The 21,510-nt window shown below is 40.2% G+C and overlaps 3 protein-coding genes and 1 non-coding gene across 4 annotated transcripts in view; 2 read left to right on the top strand and 2 right to left on the bottom strand.

Annotated features, from left to right (window-relative positions):
- LOC109430908 (1-acyl-sn-glycerol-3-phosphate acyltransferase delta) overlaps nt 1-3,838 on the bottom strand; it is a 57,513-nt gene extending 53,675 nt beyond the window's left edge. Inside the window, exon 1 of the mRNA XM_019707008.3 lies at nt 3,288-3,838. The gene's annotated coding sequence lies outside the window, so the exon portion shown is untranslated. The remainder of the gene's footprint in view (nt 1-3,287) is intronic.
- A 1,809-nt stretch (nt 3,839-5,647) lies between these two features.
- On the top strand, nt 5,648-7,020 carry LOC109430955 (transmembrane emp24 domain-containing protein 1). The gene is made up of 3 exons (XM_062848894.1): nt 5,648-5,701; nt 5,767-6,219; nt 6,550-7,020. Exons 1-3 carry the CDS (start codon nt 5,699-5,701, stop codon nt 6,769-6,771), a joined length of 678 nt encoding a protein of 225 aa, XP_062704878.1. The 5' UTR covers nt 5,648-5,698; the 3' UTR covers nt 6,772-7,020.
- Nucleotides 7,021-8,847: 1,827 nt separating this feature from the next.
- LOC109430946 (uncharacterized) lies at nt 8,848-17,792 on the bottom strand. The gene is made up of 3 exons (XM_019707061.3): nt 17,636-17,792; nt 16,705-17,538; nt 8,848-10,135 (listed from the first exon to the last, which is right to left on the bottom strand). The coding sequence occupies exons 2-3, from the start codon at nt 17,518-17,520 to the stop codon at nt 9,278-9,280; spliced, it is 1,674 nt and encodes a 557-aa protein (XP_019562606.3). The 5' UTR covers nt 17,521-17,538; nt 17,636-17,792; the 3' UTR covers nt 8,848-9,277.
- Nucleotides 17,793-18,756: 964 nt separating this feature from the next.
- LOC109398110 (uncharacterized) lies at nt 18,757-20,270 on the top strand. Its single transcript, XR_009997127.1, has 2 exons — nt 18,757-19,502; nt 19,562-20,270. It is a non-coding gene; the product is annotated as an uncharacterized LOC109398110 (transcript).
- The last annotated feature ends 1,240 nt before the right edge of the window (nt 20,271-21,510 follow it).

The raw sequence follows: 21,510 nt of genomic DNA, 5'->3' as shown, positions 1-21,510 counted from the left end.
CCAAATCATTGAATCTATCGAACTTTTTCTCACTCTGGTAAGCTAGGGTTCCGAATGCGAGAACGTTGGCATGAGTCTAGAAAAGGCCAGTTCGATTTAGATTCAAGTGTGAAGGCATTTATTTCTCACTCTGGTACGCCAAGGTTCCGAATGCGAGTAACGTTGGCATGAGTCTAGAAAGGCCTAAATCCTAACACACACGATTTGGACGTTCGATTTTAACTATTCTCCTTCTTGAACCTCCTACCCTGAGTGAGTAGTATCGGTGTTCGAAAGTAACGCGTTCCGTCTAGTCTGTTGGTTGGCACGCACGGAATGTAATACCGTATCCCTTCGCAACGGTACCGTGAAACGATTGTGGGTTTCGTCATCCTGATCATCGTCGATTCATCATCGCGATAGCTGTGGACAAGAGTGCTGCTGGATTCAGTAAGTATTTGGTCTAGTCCCACCACAAGAGGAACACCACACCCTGATCGTGCTGCCAATTGGAAGATTGCGCCCCGGTGCCAACGCCAACACGTACATACATATCAACATACAAATAGACAAACATATAAACATACAAGCATATAAACATACAATCATACATACATTAACTTTTGTATGTATTGATAAACAACTCTGCCGAAGAAATGAACTATAAATCATTAATTATTGTCAAGATTCCAGGGAAATAAATTATTTTCGCATTGGAAATGAAGCTCATAGATCGTGACAATATGTAATCTTTGCAGCATCGTTTACGCCACCTAGTGAACCAGTCACAAATTATATTGTCCACTATGAGCAAGGTATGGGTGTGGAGACCAACTTCTCCGAAGAAAGTATTCTAAAATTTTGCATAATTCTGGAGATATTCACATCAAAAGGACTGTCCTATTTATAGGACGCTGGGCGTTCGGGCCATCTGTCCTATAAATAGGACGCTGGGCGGATATGGGTTAAATTTGATTGCATCAACCCAGAACAAAGCTTTTTCAATCTATATTAGCGTCCATAACAACTGTGCAAAATTTGGAAGCGATTGGTTGCGTCCCCGTATTCCGCATTGCGATTGAAATTTGTATGGAAGTTAGTAGGGTACTGGTTCCCTTATTAAGCATGTGGCTCCCATTTTCATCCTACGAAAAACAAAGGATTGAAGCGTTCATTGTTTTGTTTCTTATTTTTGTATTTTTTGTTAGGAGTGAGCACGCATGAAAACAAAAAGAACGGAATCAATCGGTGTCGTAATCGCTTGTTTTCGAATAGGACGAATATGGGAGCGTGAGATTACTGATGGAACACATACCCTATGTGAAACCATACTTTTTGACGTTCTACTCATAAGTTGAATTCTTTTGTCTAATGTAGCCTAGGATATGCCGAAGAACTTTGCCGGAGACCGCAAAGTGATCCGACGCTTGTGCAAAAAGTTATTCGCTTGATAACATAAAAAAAAAACTTGATAACTTAGGCCAAAAATTGAGATTTTATTAGGTATTGATGTTATTCCTTTACATGTTAAGGTGTCATGATGCAACACTGAGCTTTCATAAGAATCATTGACTTTTTGCTTTTCAATGATTGTTTGCCTCGCGTTTTTGAAGTGATAATTCTGCAGTAACGCAGCTGAAAAAGTATCATTACAATCACTGCGAGTAAGCATATAGGATGATATTTTTTCATACGAATATTCGCTTTCGTGGCTAAGGATTATCACTTCGAAATTTTGAACCACATATCCAACATGGCTGTCGATGCTGATGATGCCGTAAAAAGCATTAAATGTAAAGCACCACCGGGCAATCTGCACGTTATAAGTTTTTCACAAGTGTCGGATCAATTTGCGGTCTTCGGTAAAGTTTTTCGGCATATCCTAGGCTATACTTTAACGGCATTAGTTAGATCGTTTTAGACGAAAAATTTCAATGTATGAAAAAATGCAAAAAAAGCACGTTTTCCCATACCTAAATTCCATACAAATTTCAATCGCAATGCGGAATACGGGGACGCAACCAATCGCTCCCAAATTTTGCACAGTTGCTTTGGACGCTAAAATGAATCGAAAAAGCTTTGTTCCGAAAATCGACTTTGTTGATCCAGTCTACTACCTACATAAGGTGACGTTGGGTATTATCGGCAGGTTTAGTTTGTTCTCTTCGTCAGGGGTTTTGTCGGCCAAATTGCCTGAAACTTGATCATATAATTCAGCTTGATTGGGAAAGATTTGAAGCCAGTTCGGAAAATAACTTAAACCATTACTTACGAAGAAAATACGTAAGTACCTCTCCATTACTACCGAAGAAAAAGCTCGGGAGTTCTACACTTTTGAGTGGCCACCAGTCTCTTACTGGATTCTCTAGAACTTGAATCAGATTCCCTTCTATAACAGTATGCTCATAAATTGTAGAATATTTTCGAAGAATTGTGTAAGTAGTTCAAAACAACATTTTTAAAAACAGTTGTGTATTCGCAAGTACATTTCTACGCCGTGCCTCTACTTTTACCTCTCACTGTACATATTTATATCCTTCTGAGGTTTGCCTCTATGAAGTGGTGCGAGATGCAAACTGGAGAAATTTACAGTTAGCAATGAATAATCAAGTATGGAAATATACTGCCTAGATTTTGGATTTCGCGACAAATAAGCTATGAAATTAACATTCAAAGATGTATGCAAGTTTTTTTTTGTGCGAATATACTGCCGTGAATCGCAAGTCAGTCCCATCTGCATTTTGGGCAAAAATGAGTTAATGACCGTTTTCGAGCTTTCTTCGGAAGATCTTACAGCTGCGTGTATAAAAATATATAGTTTGTTCAGTAAAATTGAAAAACAACACCAAGTCAGATTGTCCCATAATGAAATGTAATCGCAAGTCAGTCCCATTACGAACTTGTGTGCCCTCCAGTACAGGACCTAACACTATTTTAGCTAGTTTTACATTTTTCACTGTTATGTTTTAACGTTTGAAACAATATGTGAAAGTTTCATGATGATCGCAGAAGTTTTCAATTCATAGCGATTTTTTAGAGTTTCGTATAGAAATCGAATTTGAAAACTTCAGAGGCCATTTTCTCAATGCCTACTTTTTACATATGGGACTGACTTGCGATTCACGGCAGTATAGTATTGGACTAATAATTACAATTGTCTTGATGTCATAGCCGTAGGTATTTACCTATTACGATAAAAAAGGCATCGCTTTGTTCGTGATGTCAAATTATAAAATATCTCTTTTGGAAATTCAATACATTGGAATTTCAATAGAATCTGATCAAATAATATGGAGTTATGCACTTACCATTTGATATCGCCAGGCCTGATGATACTGGTTAGCTTTGGAAACGGAGTAATTCAAGGTTATTCCTCCGGAAGAGAAAAGGAAGCACTTCCCAATAGTTACACTTTTTTACATACGATCACTTTTTCTGAGCAATGATTCGGAAACTTTCCTGGGGCTCTGTTCTGCAAATCCCCAATTTCACCTCACCAATAATCCAAAGCAAGAGCTACGAACGAACAGACCCCACCGGATCTTGCGGAAGCTTCGATGCGGAAATTAGTGCACAACCTACGGCGAAACTGAAAGAATTGCGTTTTCTTCACTTCTTTACGTGAGCACTTTCAGCTGCCAGACTATAGCGACGTGTAGATATATATCGAAACGCGAATCAGATGCTGGTGGAAACTATAACTATGGGTAACTGTATAGAATCTGAATCACATCTGATGATGGATGCATCTGATAATAATCGTTCGTTGAAAGATTCGCGACGCGAAGCGCAAGAGTTGCACAAGAAGGAAGTCGATTCTGTCTGATGAACAATCCGCTGCTGGCTGGCTGGAAGAAAGATGGGTGGTGGTGTGATTTTTTGTTGTTTCTTTTCGTTTGACACTTCGTCATTCGTTTCGACGAGGGGTCCCTAAATAGTGTAAATTACATTTAACCTAAGAGCAGTCACACCGGTCGAGCAAACTCGGGTGATTAAGCAAAAATTTAAGCAAAACTCCAAGCAAAACCCATGGGTGAATAAGCAAAAAATTAATATTCATATTTTTATTGTAGAGATTCCACACAGAAAAAAACTGTTGTGTAATATCACATCTGAACTTCTGCAACCCGATCAATACGTTGGTTGCATGAATATTGCACAGGACGATTTACACATATAAGAACAAAAGATTTTACATAAAACGATGTAATCGTACATAGAAATCGTGATTACATTGATTATTTAGTACATCGAAATGAGTTACATCGGGCGGGTAGCATTTATTTTTTTGCTGTGCACCTGTTTTTCATGCACAGAAATTAGTTGCGTGGTTTTTTTTTCTTGCGTGGGCCCACAGATATAAAAACAGACTCCGTCCTGGTATAGTAGTTTACGCAACAAGGTGCAGAATGACGATTTTTACAGCACGAGTCGTACATTTATCCAACGAGGCTTGCCGAGTTGGATAATTACGACGAGTGCTGGAAAAATCGAGTTCTGCACCGAGTTGCGTACAACGTTTTTTGCGATTTCATAAATTACCCTTATGGATAGTTTTGAACAAAACTTTTTCATCAAACTGCACACTGACGTTCATAGCTATGTTCGTGAAAATCTGATCATAACAGATTATACTGTGCAGTTGTCACAATTTTTCAAAACTGCGTCCAGAAAGCATCAAAAAGTTTACCAAAACTGAAACCAGTGCTGTAATGATTCATTACACAACGCAAATCAGTGCTGTAATGAACCATTACCGCACTGTTAATTTGATGTGGGAAAGTAGGCCTTTTCCTGTCAGATTTGGATGAGGTAAAACGGCCTATTACGATGAGAAATTGCAAAAAATATTTTACGCTACGTTTGTTGAGTACACCTTTGGCGACACTTTTGTATAACAAAAATATTTATAATGAACCTACGCTGAAAATGAGCCTAATCATTTTTTTTTGGCTGGAATCTATAAATCTTTGCCATGGGCAATAAATAAGTATTCTTATTATTTAAATTGCAATCTCGATTGCAATTTAAACGCACTTGGTCAATATGCTGTGTCAAGTGTCAATGTCGCTAGAATTTGTAATAATTGCATTTTCTATTGCTCTTTAGCTTTGCGTTAAATTTCCCAAAACCACCATAGAGGGCAGACAAGAAATAGTCAATTGAAAGCTACAATTATTTCAATTATTGCAGGCTACATCCCAAATTGGACTATCACACTTTTTTTGGTACGCCTAAAAAGTGTGATAAAAGTGTACATTTGCCTCGGATCGTCTCGACGTCTTCGGTGCACTTATTCCTCCATTTACAAGGAATAAGTGCACCGAAGACCTCAACTCGATCCGACGTGTCCCTGCGCTGCAATCACACTTTGAAGGTGTGTGCACACTATTGTGTCAGTCCAATTTGGGGTGCAGTCAGCAATACAATTTCATCAAATTTTAGGTTTCGACAAAGGAAGATTAATGGTTCCCTTGCTTTATAAATAAATATAATTCGACGTGTCTGCCAAACGGGTTCAGAGTTTCGCACCCTTAAACTATTACAGGTTTTTACTTTGGCCGTTATTTCGCCCCTCGGCACAAATCGAAAACGTCAACGATAGGGCTCCCAGCTTTGCCTAATCGGGGTTTTTGTTGTTAACATCATCTTCCAGCCAGAATCCGAAAGAGCCTTCCATCACAAACAAGTTTTGGTGCCATATTATTCGCATAAAATAATGGTTTTTACAATAAATATAGCAAATTTCTGCGTTCTGAAAGCTTAATTTTAACTTGTCCTTTCCAGGTGCGTATACTAGCGTTGGTACTTACCGTTTTTCTGCAGGGAATCACCGCACTGCAGAAAGAGTTTACGATTATCATCACACCGGGCGGCCGGGATTGCTTCTACGAAAACGCACAAGCCGGCCAAACGGTGGATCTCGAGTACCAGGTAATCGACGGCTCGCACGGAGATTTGGACATAAGCTTCGAGCTGGCGGATTCGTCCGGACGGCTCATCTTTGCAGATTACAAAAAATCCGACAACATCCACCGGTACAAACTGCCCCACGATACGGAGCTCACGATGTGCTTCAGTAACGAATTCAGCCGGGTCAACAGCAAGACGGTGTTCTTCGAGTTGATCATCGAGGGCGAGGACGAAGACGGAGGTTGGAGCAACTTTGACATCTTGGAGGGCCTTAGCCCGGAGGAGTTTTACGACATGAAGGTCCAGGACGCACAGGATATTATCAAGGTAGGTGTTGTAGCATCTTTTGCTATTCTTTGAAACGTAAATCGCTACTTAAGTTTACTGATAAATTGAATTCAAAGAGCATCGTACTGGATATTGCGGTGCGGTTTATTTTTCCAAAGTTGATTCCAAAGGAATTCTTGAAAGTTTATTGTGGGACATCGGATCAAATCCAATTTCCTGATAACTATAAATCGCAATATTTTTGCCTCAAAGTCTAAGTTTTTTTTCTGTGTTTTGAATCTAGTAGAGCATGCGAATTCTATAGCTAACAACTTTCGAAAAATAAACCGCACTTTACTGGGCTGATGCTGATGATGTTTATCCCTACAGCGCGTGAGGAACAATCTGACCAAAGCTCGGCAGTTACAAGATGTCCTTCGGTCGCACGAAGCACGTGACCGTAACGTGGCCGAAGAGAACTACTTCAAGGTGAACGCCTGGTCGTTTTTCCAAATCATCACCATGATGTGCGTCGGTTTCTGCCAAGTCGTTATGGTCAAGAGTTTATTCGATACCGAATCCAAGGCGCACAAATTCTTGACCAAGATGTAGGAAATCTTTCGCTTGCAGTTGCAGTTCTTCCCCTCTCCATCTCTCTTCTCGGATCAGAATGATCCCTACGTGAGGTTAGTCATTTTATTCTCTGTTCCTTTTTACTATATTTCATCACTACGTAATTTACCGATTGGGTAGAGTTAGATCTTGATACGCGCTCTAGATTGAAAGAGCAGTCTTATGAATACCAAAGCAACGTCTAGAATGATTGAATCGCCCTAAATATATCTTATTCGTTTTTAGAAACTTTTTTTTTTATTAAATGTATAGAGAAAGCCGTGATAAAGGTTTTACGGTACATAATCTACACAGCAACTTCTATCCCTAGCTCCTCGTGATACCGATTAAAAACTGCGAGCAACCTTAGATAAGATCGGGAAATCAACCCCGGTAAGAACCTCGGTCTTAGGCTTCTGCTAACCTAATCGTCTGTTCTCCAGGAGGATCGGCTCAAAAAACAGCTCTGTTTGCCCTGTCCGAATGGCAGTGAAGGGCTCTAAGCTCAACTATGCACCATGGTCCTTCGGAAAGTAGAGAGATATCTGGCCATGCGAGTCAGTCGCAAAAAGTAATGGCAACGGAAAATTAGCAACAGAATAATGCGAACCGAGATTAACGACAACGATCCCAACAAACAGAAAGGACATGCTTGTTTAACCGACTGACTCCACTCAAACTCGAAGCATTTGTGTTCAGCAGACCGAAGAGCTTTCTGCTAGGCTTTGCGAGCCGATCTGAAAGCCTTCGATCTAGCCGAACGTTGTCTGTTCCAACTCTTTCAGTGCTTCCTGAACTTTGCCATATCACCTAGGAGTTTCTCGTTTTGTCTTCACAGACCACAGGCAATCTTCTTCAATAGCTTACATCATGAAGGCCGTCATATCATCAACGACATCATTCAAATCACTTGAAGTATCAACTAAGTGAGTATCGCAAAGTTTGTGGAGTAACACTCACTGGTCAGATAAAGATTCTTCACCAGCCACATGCCAATTGGTAATCTCGTGACTCTGCTAGCTTTATGTTCAACACTTCCTCTCTAGCAGATACCATGAAGATTGGACGATTGCTTATGTTAAGTAGTTTAAAAGCTGTACTACTTAAGTATTCCAACAAACTGGAGCCTCTCAAGTTAATGTCTCAGCTGCCCCAGATGGTATGGATCGGTGCTCAGCATTCGCATCTCTGTTAACAACTAGCGGAAATATTTGAATGATGATGTGATGACTTATTTGAATGCATCCGTTAAGGATGGTTCATCATGCGGTAAATAAACTGCACAATAGACGTATTTTGTATTGTTGTTTTCAACAGATGATACATCAATTGTGATAGCACATACATCTCTGGTGGTTAGTTCAGAGATGTTGTAGCAACGATTGCGTTGTTGACAAGCACATATGCTCGAGGCATGACACGCCAGTTTGCCACTTCAATTTTGCTGAAAACAGCAAACACCGGATTCACAAGGTTTCCTAGACAGAAATTCGCCTTATGGTTCTTGGACTAAAGCCCCTTGGGCGGTACCGTTTAATTGATCGTTGCTGTTCTTTTATGCTGAAGATTGATTTGAGCTATCCCAACCGTAGCCACCCAGGTAGCCACTACCCAAACTAGGCAAGATTAAACTCTTTACAAACACATCACAAAAAAAAAAGAACAGCAGCAATAAACCCTGATCGATATCGATTGAAAAACGCTTAATGCGAGGATACAAAGAATATACTACTATGTAAATTACATAATGCGAAACCATATTGGATAGACCTAGAACACTATCGCCAAAATATTTGGAACGGTGACAGATCAGTACAACCGCCTTAAACGCGGAGCAGTAAAGGTGAAAGTGGTGGCAAATGCGCCGAAAACAAAATACGAACATACTTGTAGGTGGAACCAAGCGTGACAGGATTCGTCTAGAAAGTAATGTCGCGATAGACAGGGATAACTTCGAGTTAGCGCAGGAATTCTTCTACCTTGGATTTTTACTAAAGGCTAACAACAATGTAAGTTATACATCCCGCACCAAATGTACAATGTACAAACAGCTTATCCCAAATAATAAACATGTAATAATGTTGAAAATATATATATTTAGATATGTAATATAATTAGTCTACTACATTGGTTCGCCACATTACAACATTCAGCGAAATCTCTAAATTTAGACTTTTAAACACTTCCTACTAATGGCCAGAATCCTATTGTAATAATAGCAGCATGTATGTAGTAATGAATCTAAAAACGATAGTTTAACTGTCCGCCACATTTAAGTGTAAATACACACCACTCTTCTCAAAGTTTATGTAAATATCTTTTTGTTTTCTCTAAATCACATGAATGACCATAATTCAAATCTGAATGAAACGATTATTGTGCCTTATGTTGCGCCTTGTTTGAAAGCGGCTAAGTCTCCGGGTTTGTCTTAAAATTGATACGTCACTTCAATAAATAGTGCCCACGCCGTCACCGTTCCGTCGCGCCGCCCTTATCACAGTATACACTAGACGTACAGGGATCGTATGCTACGCATACTTTCCAACCGTTGCTTGGCGGCATCCGACAGCAGTGGGCAGTTCATCATGTTGAGCCACACCAACGTTCGGCAGTGATTGATAACGTGGTCAACCGAAGCATCCGTAATCGACCGGCACCCATCCAGGTTCAGCAGCTTCAGTCGCTTCAAATCCCTACACAACATCAACACCGCACTGTCACAGACTCGCTTGCAAGCATCCACGTGGACATACTCCAGACGGGGACACTGCCGTACCAACGCCCGTATGCCAAAGTCCGTGATGTTCAATCCCCGAAGATCGATCTTCTTCAGCCGTGGAAAACTGAGCGCCACCAAAGTTTCGTCCGATAGATCCCGACATCGACTCAGGTTAAGATAGCACAATTTCGTGAGGTTGGTAACGGCGAAGAATCGAATGCGCTCAAACGGCATATTGACACTGTCGAACACCGTCCTGCTGAAGAAGCTGTCATCGATGTCGAACGTACGCTGAAGGTTTAGGTACTCCAGCGACTTTAGGTGCGCAAACGAAAGCTGCAAATCGTGGATGTTCTCGTACGAACACTGGTACAGCGTCAGGCTGCGAATGTTGGGCGATTTTTCGAAAAATCGTGGCAATGTGTTCCGCGAAAATGTGGCGGCCGAAACGTACAGCTTCTCCAAGTTGGAGTTCTCGTAGCAGCTGAGATCGAGGTTACCGGCCACATGGGTGGCGTCGGTGATCTTGAGATACTCTAACCGCTGCATGTTACGTAGAAATGATTGGTACAAATTGTGCACTCGGCAGATGTGTAGTTTGATCCGCTTCATATTGGGGAGGTTGCGGCTTATTTCGCCGAGTATCTGCAATAGTGGAAGACATAAGTAAATCGTAAGCTTAACTTTATTGGGAACGACCATAAACTAAGTAACGATTTGTAGAGGGCTTAGCAAAGTGTGACGACACATACATTTTTTATAGATGTCTGGTTCTGAGATCCGTAGTTCGACTATGCATCAGGGACACTCTTGAGCCCCTTCGAATCTCGCAGAGACGATATAAAATATGCCACTTTATGATATCATGACGATAACGACGATTGTCTTTTTTACCCTTCTTACACCCATAAGAAGGGTATAAATACCGCTTGGAAAACCGACTTTCGATCCGAGGCCCGCAGGGCCGAGTCACATATACCAATCAACTCAGCTCGACGAATTGAGCAAATGTCTGTATGTGCGTGTGTGTGTATGTGTGTGTGTATGTGTGTGTGTGTGTATGTATGTTACAAAAAAATGTCACTCACGGTTCTCAGCCATCTGTTGACCGATTTGAGTTCTCTTGGAAGCAAATGAAAGCTACTACATCCTAGTAGAACGCTATTGAATTTTATTTTGATTGGACGTTCGGTTACCGAGATATCTTTCAAAGAGTGCTAGGGAGTAGTACAACTTAATTATTTTAGATATTTTTGACAAAGTGTATCACCATAAATTTCTCAGCCGTCTATCAACCGATTTGGGTTCTTAAGGCCCCAAACGAAAGCTACTACATCCTAGTAGAACGCTATTGATTTTTTTTTTTTGATTGGACGTTCGGTTACCGAGATATCTTTCAAAGAGTTCTAGGGAGTAGTACAACTTAATTATTTTAGATATTTTTGACAAAGTGTATCACCATAAATTTCTCAGCCGTCTATCAACCGATTCGGGTTCTTAAGGCCCGAAACGAAAGCTACTGCACCCTAGAAGAACGCTTTTGAATTTCATTCCGATTGGACATTTTGTAACCGAGATATCTATCGGGGAGTACTTTGGAGTAATACAACTAAACTTTTTAAGAGGTCTTTGACAAAATGCTTCATAATAAATGAATCAGCCGTGTGTCAATCGATTTGAGTTCTCTCAGCATCAAATGAAAGCTACAGCATCCAAGTAGTATGCAATTAAATTTCATGCCGTTTGGACATTTTGTTTCCGAGATATCTTTCCACGAGTACTAAGGAGTAATGAAATTTACGATTTTGAGAGATTTTTGATAAAATGTATCATAATACATTTCTCAGCCGTTTGTCAACAGATTTTTTTATGATCATATTTGGTTACACAAGTTAGTTATACATGAAAATGCAATTGCATCAAATACATAAAAGCTACTATCTCTTTTTAATATTTGAGCTTAATAAACAGTAGCAAAAATATCACGGAATGTATGTAGGAAAAGCCTTTTTACCCTTCTTACACCCATAAGAAGGGTATAAATACCGCTTGGAAAACCGACTTTCGATCCGAGGCCCGCAGGGCCGAGTCACATATACCAATCAACTCAGCTCGACGAATTGAGCAAATGTCTGTATGTGCGTGTGTGTGTGTATGTGTGTGTGTATGTGTGTGTGTGTATGTATGTTACAAAAAAATGTCACTCACGGTTCTCAGCCGTCTGTTGACCGATTTGAGTTCTCTTGGAAGCAAATGAAAGCTACTACATCCTAGTAGAACGCTATTGAATTTTATTTTGATTGGACGTTCGGTTACCGAGATATCTTTCAAAGAGTGCTAGGGAGTAGTACAACTTAATAATTTTAGATATTTTTGACAAAGTGTATCACCATAAATTTCTCAGCCGTCTATCAACCGATTTGGGTTCTTAAGGCCCCAAACGAAAGCTACTACATCCTAGTAGAACGCTATTGAATTTTTTTTTTGATTGGACGTTCGATTACCGCGATATCTTTCAAAGAGTGCTAGGGAGTAGTACAACTTAATTATTTTAGATATTTTTGACAAAGTGTATCACCATAAATTTCTCAGCTGTCTATCAACCGATTCGAGTTCTTAAGGCCCGAAACGAAAGCTACTGCACCCTAGAAGAACGCTTTTGAATTTCATTCCGATTGGACATTTTGTAACCGAGATATCTTTCGGGGAGTACTTTGGAGTAATACAACTAAACTTTTTAAGAGGTCTTTGACAAAATGCTTCATAATAAATGAATCAGCCGTGTGTCAATCGATTTGAGTTCTCTCAGCATCAAATGAAAGCTACAGCATCCAAGTAGTATGCTATTAAATTTCATGCCGTTTGGACATTTTGTTTCCGAGATATCTTTCCACGAGTACTAAGGAGTAATGAAATTTACGCTTTTGAGAGATTTTTGATAAAATGTATCATAATACATTTCTCAGCCGTTTGTCAACAGATTTTTTATGATCATATTTGGTTACACAAGTTAGTTATACATGAAAATGCAATTGCATCAAATACATAAAAGCTACTATCTCTTTGTAATATTTGAGCTTAATAAACAGTAGCAAAAATATCACGGAATGTATGTAGGAAAAGCCTTTTTTTATGATCAAATTTGGTTTCTCAAGGAGCTCTGCATGAAAATGCAATTGCATCAAATATATAAAAGCTACTATCTCTTTGTAATATTTGAGCTTAATAAACAGTAGCAAAAATATCACGGAATGTATGTAGGAAAAGCCTTTTTACCCTTCTTACACCCATAAAAAGGATATAAATATCGCTCGAAAAACCGACTTTCGATCCGAGGCCCGGAGGGCCGAGTTTCATATACCAATGAACTATTGTAAGCTATTTTTTTATATTCCGATACAAGTTTCTATGAGGTGTCTGGCATTTCTGGTAGTTTAGTCCATGGTCTAATGCTATTTTGGAAACCAATCCACTAGATGCCAAATCCACAATATTTTCTAGAACTTTTGATCAATCACACAAAATAAATTTGTTAAAAACGAATAATACAACAATATTTTTAATAAGTGTAAGAAGGGTTCTGTTCACCATAGGTGGATTAAATCGGGTTTTTAATGTTACTAGCCGGTCGCTGAATAGCGCTGAAATCTCTAAACTAGGCCATGGATAGGACAGGACATAATACTTCTAAAGCAGTTTACCAGACGTACACGGATGGTGTGGCATCCAAGAAGACACTGTTGCAAACTATCCCGGAAAATTACGGTTCTTTTTCTTCTTCTTTATGGCTCTACGTCCCCACTGGGACTTGGCCTGCCTCGCTTCAACTTAGTGTTCTTTGAGCATTTCCACAGTTATTAATTGAAAGGCTTTCTTTGCCTGCCATTGCATGAATGTGTATATTGTGAGGCAAGTGCAATGATACCCTATGCCCAGGGAGTCGAAAACAGGAGCAAAAACGAAGCGAGCGCCGTGATTGAGCAATTTGCGAACTACAAATTATTGAACTCACCGTTAAATATGGTAACGATGAGAAGTAAGTAGAGTGAGACGTCAGTTTGTGTTCAAACCGTTTTATCCCTACCACAAAGTGAACATGATTGTGGCGGCCTTTAGCGCTCGTGAATAGGCTCCTAAAGTCCTATCGGGATTCTTGTTTTAAACCACAATATATGGTTCAAGAGTACATATTTACTCAATTTTTGACGTTTTTATTAACCGTAGTTGAAAATATAAATTTTTTATTTTGTTGGCCTTTTGTCTCGTCCCTAGCTTATAACACATACTTTGAGTGATTTTTTTTCACCGTGTATGTCAGATAGGAACATTTTTGAAATCCCAGTACGAAAAATGTCGAGCTCAGTCACACAAGGTTGACCTCAAATGTCAAAGTAGAACTATTTGCCATTTTACTTATTTCGAATTTTCTCATTATTCCTTTGTTTTTCAAGTTCGAGTAAAGTACAATTCCGATTAGAATGCCATGCTTGATCGTATTATTCAATATAAGCGAGATTTCGTCTTTAATTTTAGGACCCTATTGCTAGATAGTAGGAAGGAGATTTGTAGCACTTAATTGTGCTGATAGATTCGAAGCTAACGTGCGAACACTTAAACGTATTGTTAACGTCAATGCTTTCGACGTGACATTTTGGACAAAAACTGACTGCTTTTTATTAGCAGAACAACGTTACTTGTGTATGACTAGGCTGACATTTCTAGGCAACGCTCGAGAAAATGGCATGGTTTATCTATAGGTAGGACCGATAGGACAATTGAACTAATTTGAATATTTTTCAAAGTTTTTCTAGGGATGAATATATAATAGTTGACCCGTGCATTGCTAGGATGCGACGCCGTGTATTGCTAGGGTCTAGGAGCAAAACGTGTTTGGTGTAAAGGTTCATCAGTTTTGAAGCTAGTGTGGTGGTCAATGAGTTTGAACAATTAGCTTTTTTTCAACAACAAAATGACGCGCATATTCACCAACAATCATTAACATAATGAAAATAACTTTTTAACATAACACTTTAATAGAATAGAAACTACATTTTTCGTTTGACAAGACAAATCGCAAAGCAGTAACACTACCTAAGTTTGGAACCTACGGCAAATAAAACTGATAACACATACTGATAAATTGATGAGAACCTAACTGACTACATAGACCTTACTACAAAAACAAATTTTTACACTTTCTACCGTAACCTTCCGGGTCAGTTTGCAACAGTATCTTCTTGGATGCCACCCCATCCGTGCACGTCTGGTAAACTGCTTCAGAAGGATTATGTTCTTTTCTTATCCAAGGCCTAGTTTAGAGGTTTCAGCGCTATACAGCGACCGGCTAGTAATCTTTCAAAAAGAAAAAGAAAGGTCCACGTCGTCTGTTAGGTCATTGTCAATTTGTCAGTTACTTGCCATAGATTTACAAACTTAGGCAATGTTACAGTTTATCCAGTGTCATGTCATATCAAATATGCACTCTCATCTCTATTGCAGTGTTTTGTCAATTAGTTATGTTCATTATGTTAGTAATTGCTGGTCACTATGTTTTGCATCATTTATTGTAGATCATTGTGAAAAGTAGTAATTTTCGTCCAAAATGTCCAGATTCGTTGGTCTCAACAATGCGTCTTTTTATTGAGCAGGTTTTCTCCTAGATCCTGGAAATATATCACCAAATCGTCTAAATGTTCTATCAGCTCTACTTGTAGAAAACATGTCATACTCTCTCGCTAAATATTCGTATAATACCAAAATATCTACCTTATCCCTGGCCAAGTTCGCAGGGGTTGACGGTATTAAAGTGAAGGAGTTTCATTTTGATTATTGTAATGTAGTGTTCTTTAGTGAAACATATCACCTTTTTAACACTTTAATGCGCCTCCAACGGTTCATCACAAACCGGCTGCTGCAGATGGAGTATGGCTGATCATATGCATCAGACATGCTCGATAACCATGGAGGATCCGCTAGGGCTCATTAGAGTGTATTCCCAAGCAATAGTTCCAAGTCGGTTGGATTTAAGAAGGTTTTGATGATTGTTACAAATCCTAATAAAAGTATTGTAGGATTTGTGACAGGTTTTGGAACCTTTTACAGCCAGCAGACTTATTCAGCTTGAATGTTGTTTGGGCTCTATTTCCCACGTTTCTCGGTTGATTTTGATTAGTAATTTATTAATGTCATATAGTCGCTTTTTCGAATTTTTAGAATGTTAGTTGGTCATATTTTCTTTAAATAAAGCAATTAAAATCGACCGAAGAATTAATGGGAAGGAGATTTGCGGCACCTAATTGTGCTGATAGATTCGAAGCTAACGTGCGAACACTCAAACGCATTGTTGACGTCAATGCGTTCGACGTGACATTTTGGACAAAAACTGACTACTTTTTATTAACTGAACAACGTTACTTGTGTATGACTAGGTTGACATTTCTAGGCTACGCTTGAGAAAATGACATGGTTTATCTAGGTAGGACCGATAGGACAATTGAACGAATTTGAATATTTTTCATAGTATTTGTAGGGAGATGAATACATAATAGTTGGCAAGTAATCTTTATTATTATTATTTTTTTTTTTATTTTATTGCAAGCAACTGACTGGCGTATTTTTGTTTATCTCTTAGCTGGTATTATGACACCAACAGAAATTCAGTTACATGTTTTTGTGGGTTTTGGACCGATGACAATTTAAGGACACAAGAGATGAACACAGAGAAGTAGAAAACGATTAGCGAAATCAAGAAATCAATTTGACACAGGGTCGACTATATTTTAGCATACGGGGTTCGATTGATTCAATGAAAAAAAAAAACATACTACAACTGACTTAACGAGGAGAAATACATATTGAACGGAACCATACCACAAAATCAAACAAGAAGACAAACACAAACCGTGTGACCATAACACTACATAGGCAAATTCTGACTGACTAACCAATTCAAAACTTTCCAATCTTGTACGGTAACTTTTTGAGTCAGTTTGCAACAGTGTCTTAATGGATATCATTTTCCGCGTACGGCTGGCAAACTGCTTCTGAAAGATTACGTACTCTTTTCTATCTTTGGGTCTAGTGTAGAGGTTTCAACTCTATTCAGAGTGCAGCTAGAAACCTAGCAAAAAAAAAGCTTCCCAAGGTGTGCTTTAAAAATCGGTTTTATATTAAATCCCTAGTTAAAGACAGTTACTGCTCATCACGCAACCTACCTGATCATCCGCCGGGAACAGGTTGTCAATGTTCAGATGCACTATTGTCGGTTGCACCCGGCTCAGATGTATAATATCGCGCTGTTTCAAATCATAGCTTGATTTGAGAGATATCTTCTTTAGCCTCAGCCTCTCGATAGTGGAAATTTTCTGCAGTAGTGTTGCACCCACTTTGGTATAGCTCAGATTAATTCCCTCCAGTGTGGTCCGAACCGCTTGGACAAACTGAACCAACTTCTCGCCCCACCCTTCGAAGGACGAATAGTTTAGCTTGAGGACTTTCAACCGTGGACAGATTTTCTTGAACATGTCGAAGCACTCGTCGTATACGAAAATCGACCGCAACGTCAGAGTTTCCAGTTTCTCCAGCTTGAAATCGACGACGACGTCCTGAATGTGGAAGTCCTCGAACTTAGTGGTTTTGAGGGCCAAATATCGCAAATTCGGGGTGAACTTGAGCATACGGACCAGCGTATCTCCCGAAAGCGAACAGTCGTTCAGTGTGAGATCCTGCAAGTTGTCGCCCAGCGAGCGCCACAGGATGTTGCATTCTTCGATGGCGACTGCCTTCAGGGTGGCCTTGGTGTAGCAGCTCTTGGACTTGGCCAAAATCCGACTCTGCTCGCAGCCCTCGTATAGGCGACAGTTTTTGAACGACAGCATAAACCGATCCATCAGGAAGGACGTGTAGCAAACCGTGTCGTACCAGTGGTGGCAAGTGAGTCGCACCTGGGCCAAGTCGGACATCGGCAGGTGCTGAAATATTGCTACCAAGATTTCCGTGGGCAGCCGAGGCAGTGGACTGAGCGGTTCCATGGCAGAAGTATGCACGATCTGTAAAACGGCAATCGAGAATATTATCTACTAAAACCGTGTCACCCGATTTTATTTCGTGCGCAAACTGATTACACTGTTATCGAATCGAAATTACCTTCTAATTAGCGAAAAAAATGACACGACGCAACTAAACAAAGCCAAAAAATCACGGGATAAACTTTCACGCAGAAACGACGACGGGATTGTTTACGATGGAAAAATTCTGTCATCCTCGCACCATCAAGTGCAAAATAGGGTTGCCAAGAGATTCGATTTCAATTGACAGCACTAAATAAAGACGCAAAACTACAGTGATGTACCAAATTTTTGAGTTTTTTTTTTAATTTTGCATAAATTTCACTTTCATATTTATCAATATGTATATGGAGCATGACCATGCTCAAAGTGCCAGGTTCGATTCCCAGTCGGTCCAGAAACTTTTCTTTATGGACATTTACTTGACTTCCTTGGACATAGAGTATCTTTGTGCATGCCTGCACTATTAGGCATGGTACACAAATTACGTAACGCTAAAATCAACGATTTCAGACTCCCCCCTCCCCCATGTGACGCTTTTTGTATGAAAACCAAAAATCGGCACCAACATTTCAAAAGGGCGTAACTGCTTTTGCAACCAATGCCTTCTCACAGAGCTGTGGGTCGTATTTCATTCATCTCACGCAATTCACATCCATTAATCGAAATAGGAGGATTTTATCTTTCTATTTGTGCTAGTGGATTGCTCGAGAGGGATGGGATACGCTCCACAGCTTTGTGAGAAGGCATTGGTTGTAAATGCAGTTACGCCCTTTTGAAATGTTGGTGCCGAAATATTTTGTATGGCTCGTAACGCTAAGCTAGATTCCCCCCCCCCTCCCCCTATAGCGTTACGTAATTTGTGTACGATGCCATACCTGTGCCTATATAAATAAATACATGCAAAACAATCGTTGACAGAGGAAGCCCCCAGTTAATAATATAAATAACTGTGGAAGTGTTAAGCACACTAGGCCCTTCCCGATGGAGACGTTGCACCAAGAAGAAGCTTTATAGCTCTGGAATGCACCACGTTGCGTCAGCACAATAAAAATATGATAAATTTTACTCTGTAGGGACGTGGCAAACTAGATGTTGGTCACAAGAACGCTCGCGACATTGACATTATGTGGCTAGTTATTCTACTGTCAGCACAATATATTAATAAACTATAGAGGACAAATGTCGCTGCTGTACCACAAACTTATTTACAGACCACTTACTGGGAAGAAATCCGATGAAAAATCATGGTTCTCGGGAATAGAATTTTTCATGAAGTACTAGCACATTTTCCTCTATTTTGATCACGATTTTTTCAGCGTGTTCATCAGAACCCCCCCTCGTCATGTAAATATTATTTCCGTCCCTTTCTTTCACACGTGGAAATAAAACGTCAATGCAAGAAACACTTGAATAAATAACGTGCTCCGTTTCAATTAATTTGTCAGTAATTATATTAATATTCACCTTAATTGTCATAAAATGGTAAATATTTATGTGACTTCAATCAAATTTGATGATATATAGTTAATTTATTTCAAAACTGTGGATTTATTATACAAAATTCTCTTGAAAATATTATGTATTCCTTGGCTTGAAAATGCATTTGGAAGAAGGCCGTCTTTTCTGCATGGTGCACGTTCTCGTCTGAGTTCGCTCCTTGTTTACTCCTGCATCGATTTGTTTATAAATAATAATGAATGTGCGTCTTGACATGAAAGCAAAACGGAGCGAGCAGAGTGCCGAGATTGGCTACCGCAACACAAACATCCCGCAAGGCACCTCAAGCCCAGTCCCAGTAGAAACGAGTTCTTCTGCCTAAACTACAGTCAAAGGCCCCTCCACGACGCAAGTTACAGTTGTTCATCCTCAGCCGAAACCTGCCCCAGCCCCAGCCAAAGAAAACAAGCGAGCTAGTCAAAACATACTTCGTGTTTTTGATCAATGTAATTATAATTTATTAAGATTTTCTATATAAAATCAAATCGATTATCTTTTCTTTCAGTCAAGTGACCTGTCCAGCAACTCCAATTCGCCTACGCTAGATTACAAATTCGGTCAAACATGGAAAAAGCCGGGAGCTGTGTAAGGGGCTGCTGAGCCAGCACCTCCCGCCCTGGAACCGACAAAGCCCACAACCACCAGTGAACAACACTCGCATCCAGTCCAGCAGGCACCAAACCAGCACCAGTCAGCACAGCATCCCCGGCTCCCATACCCATACCCTCCGGCAGCAACTACATGGCATACGGCACCGTATGTAGAACCATCCGCCACACCACAAACTCGGCAAAAAAGTTCCTGACAAACAGCTCTCCGTCGAGGAAGATGACAGTCGATCGAAGAGCGCGGACTCGGGTGATCAGCTCAACGCTGCCAACAGCCGCAAGGGAATACAAAGAGAGCAGTTGGCACCAGGAACGTCCGCCACCACCACGGACCAGCCGATTCCGAGAACTAGTCGGATGGGGGCATGTTGGTGATCGGGGAGCGCCTCCACATATCGGCGGAGACTGCGCAAGAGTTCAGCAACGTTGGACAAGCGATCTGAAAGGAACGGAACAGACTGCGTTTATAATGCTTTACCTTAGTACGTTCTACTACAATGGAGCTCCGCTCATCGGAATGGACCAGTTGAGCATCAAGTGTATCAAAATGAAATGTAGGTTGAAAACTCGATAAAAGGTAAATATAAGTTATGAATGCGGCACAAACCTTTGTACCTACCTACATTTGCCAAAATAAAACAGCTTCCGGGAACTCCTCTGAAAGAATCAGTTGTGCTTATTCTGCGAATGGAGTGACGTGAGAAAAGTCGGAGTCGTATATCGAGATGAGGAATCCACTCTCGAATGAAGTGACTCGCTGTGTATTGTGCTCATTCTGCGAATGGAGTGACGTGAGAAAAGTCGGGGTCGTATATCGAGATGAAGAATCCCCTCTCGAATGAAGTGACTCGCCGTGTAAATCAAATGGAGAGTCACCTCATTCGAGTCGAGATTTCTCACCTCGATATACGACTCCGACTTTTCTCACGTCACTCCATTCGCAGAATGAGCATAAGTCATACACCCTCTGTTTTCGATCGAATCCACTTTCGAACGTAAATCGTCCGTATTCCCGTTTACGCCAGCAAGATCAAATGGGCTACGGATTCGAAAGAACCAAATACGCTCGAAAGCGGATACGCCCGTAAACAAGAATGAGGGTGATGCCACCTTGAGTGACAGATTGAACCTTCTTATCTTATGGACCACTACTGGAGTGGTTCCACAAATTCAAAGAGCTTTGCGTCACCACACAACCTGGGAGGACATGGTGAACCTTCTAAGCGTAAGATTTTGAAAGAACGGAAGAATATCTTATGGACCACTAAATACGGGAGGACATGGTGAACCTTTTAAACTACAAAGTTGATGAAGACTTGTTTAGCATCACCTTGCAGTTCTGGGAGGACATGGTGAAACTTTTAAACTACAAAGTTGATGGAGAAAACTTGATTAGCATCACCATGCAGTTCTGGGAGGACATGGTGAACATTTTAAACTGTAAAGTTGATGAAGAAGACTTGTTTAGCATCACCTTGCAGTTCTGGGAGGACATGCACATGGTGAACCTTTTGAACTACAAAGTTAATGGAGAAAACTTGCTTAGCATCACCATGCAGTTCTGGGAGGACATGGTGAACCTTTTAAAATACAAAGTTGATGAAGAAGACTTGTTTAGCATCACCTTGCAGTTCTGGGAGGACATGCACATGGTGAACCTTTTGAACTACAAAGTTAATGGAGAAAACTTGCTTAGCATCACCTGCTTGAAAAGTGCTCAATTTGAAATATCAGCAAATATTCGCCGTGACAAAGTTAGGCAAATATTTGCACAACAATGTTATTGCAAATTTATTTGGTCAGTACACGCATGACAAATAAATTTGTCAAATTTTGCCAAATATTT

This window comes from Aedes albopictus, chromosome 2 (assembly GCF_035046485.1).
Source record: "Aedes albopictus strain Foshan chromosome 2, AalbF5, whole genome shotgun sequence".
NCBI classification, from domain to species: domain Eukaryota; kingdom Metazoa; phylum Arthropoda; class Insecta; order Diptera; family Culicidae; genus Aedes; species Aedes albopictus.
The sequence above is the reverse complement of the archived record's forward strand: the minus strand, read 5'-3'. Positions and strand labels throughout refer to the sequence as shown.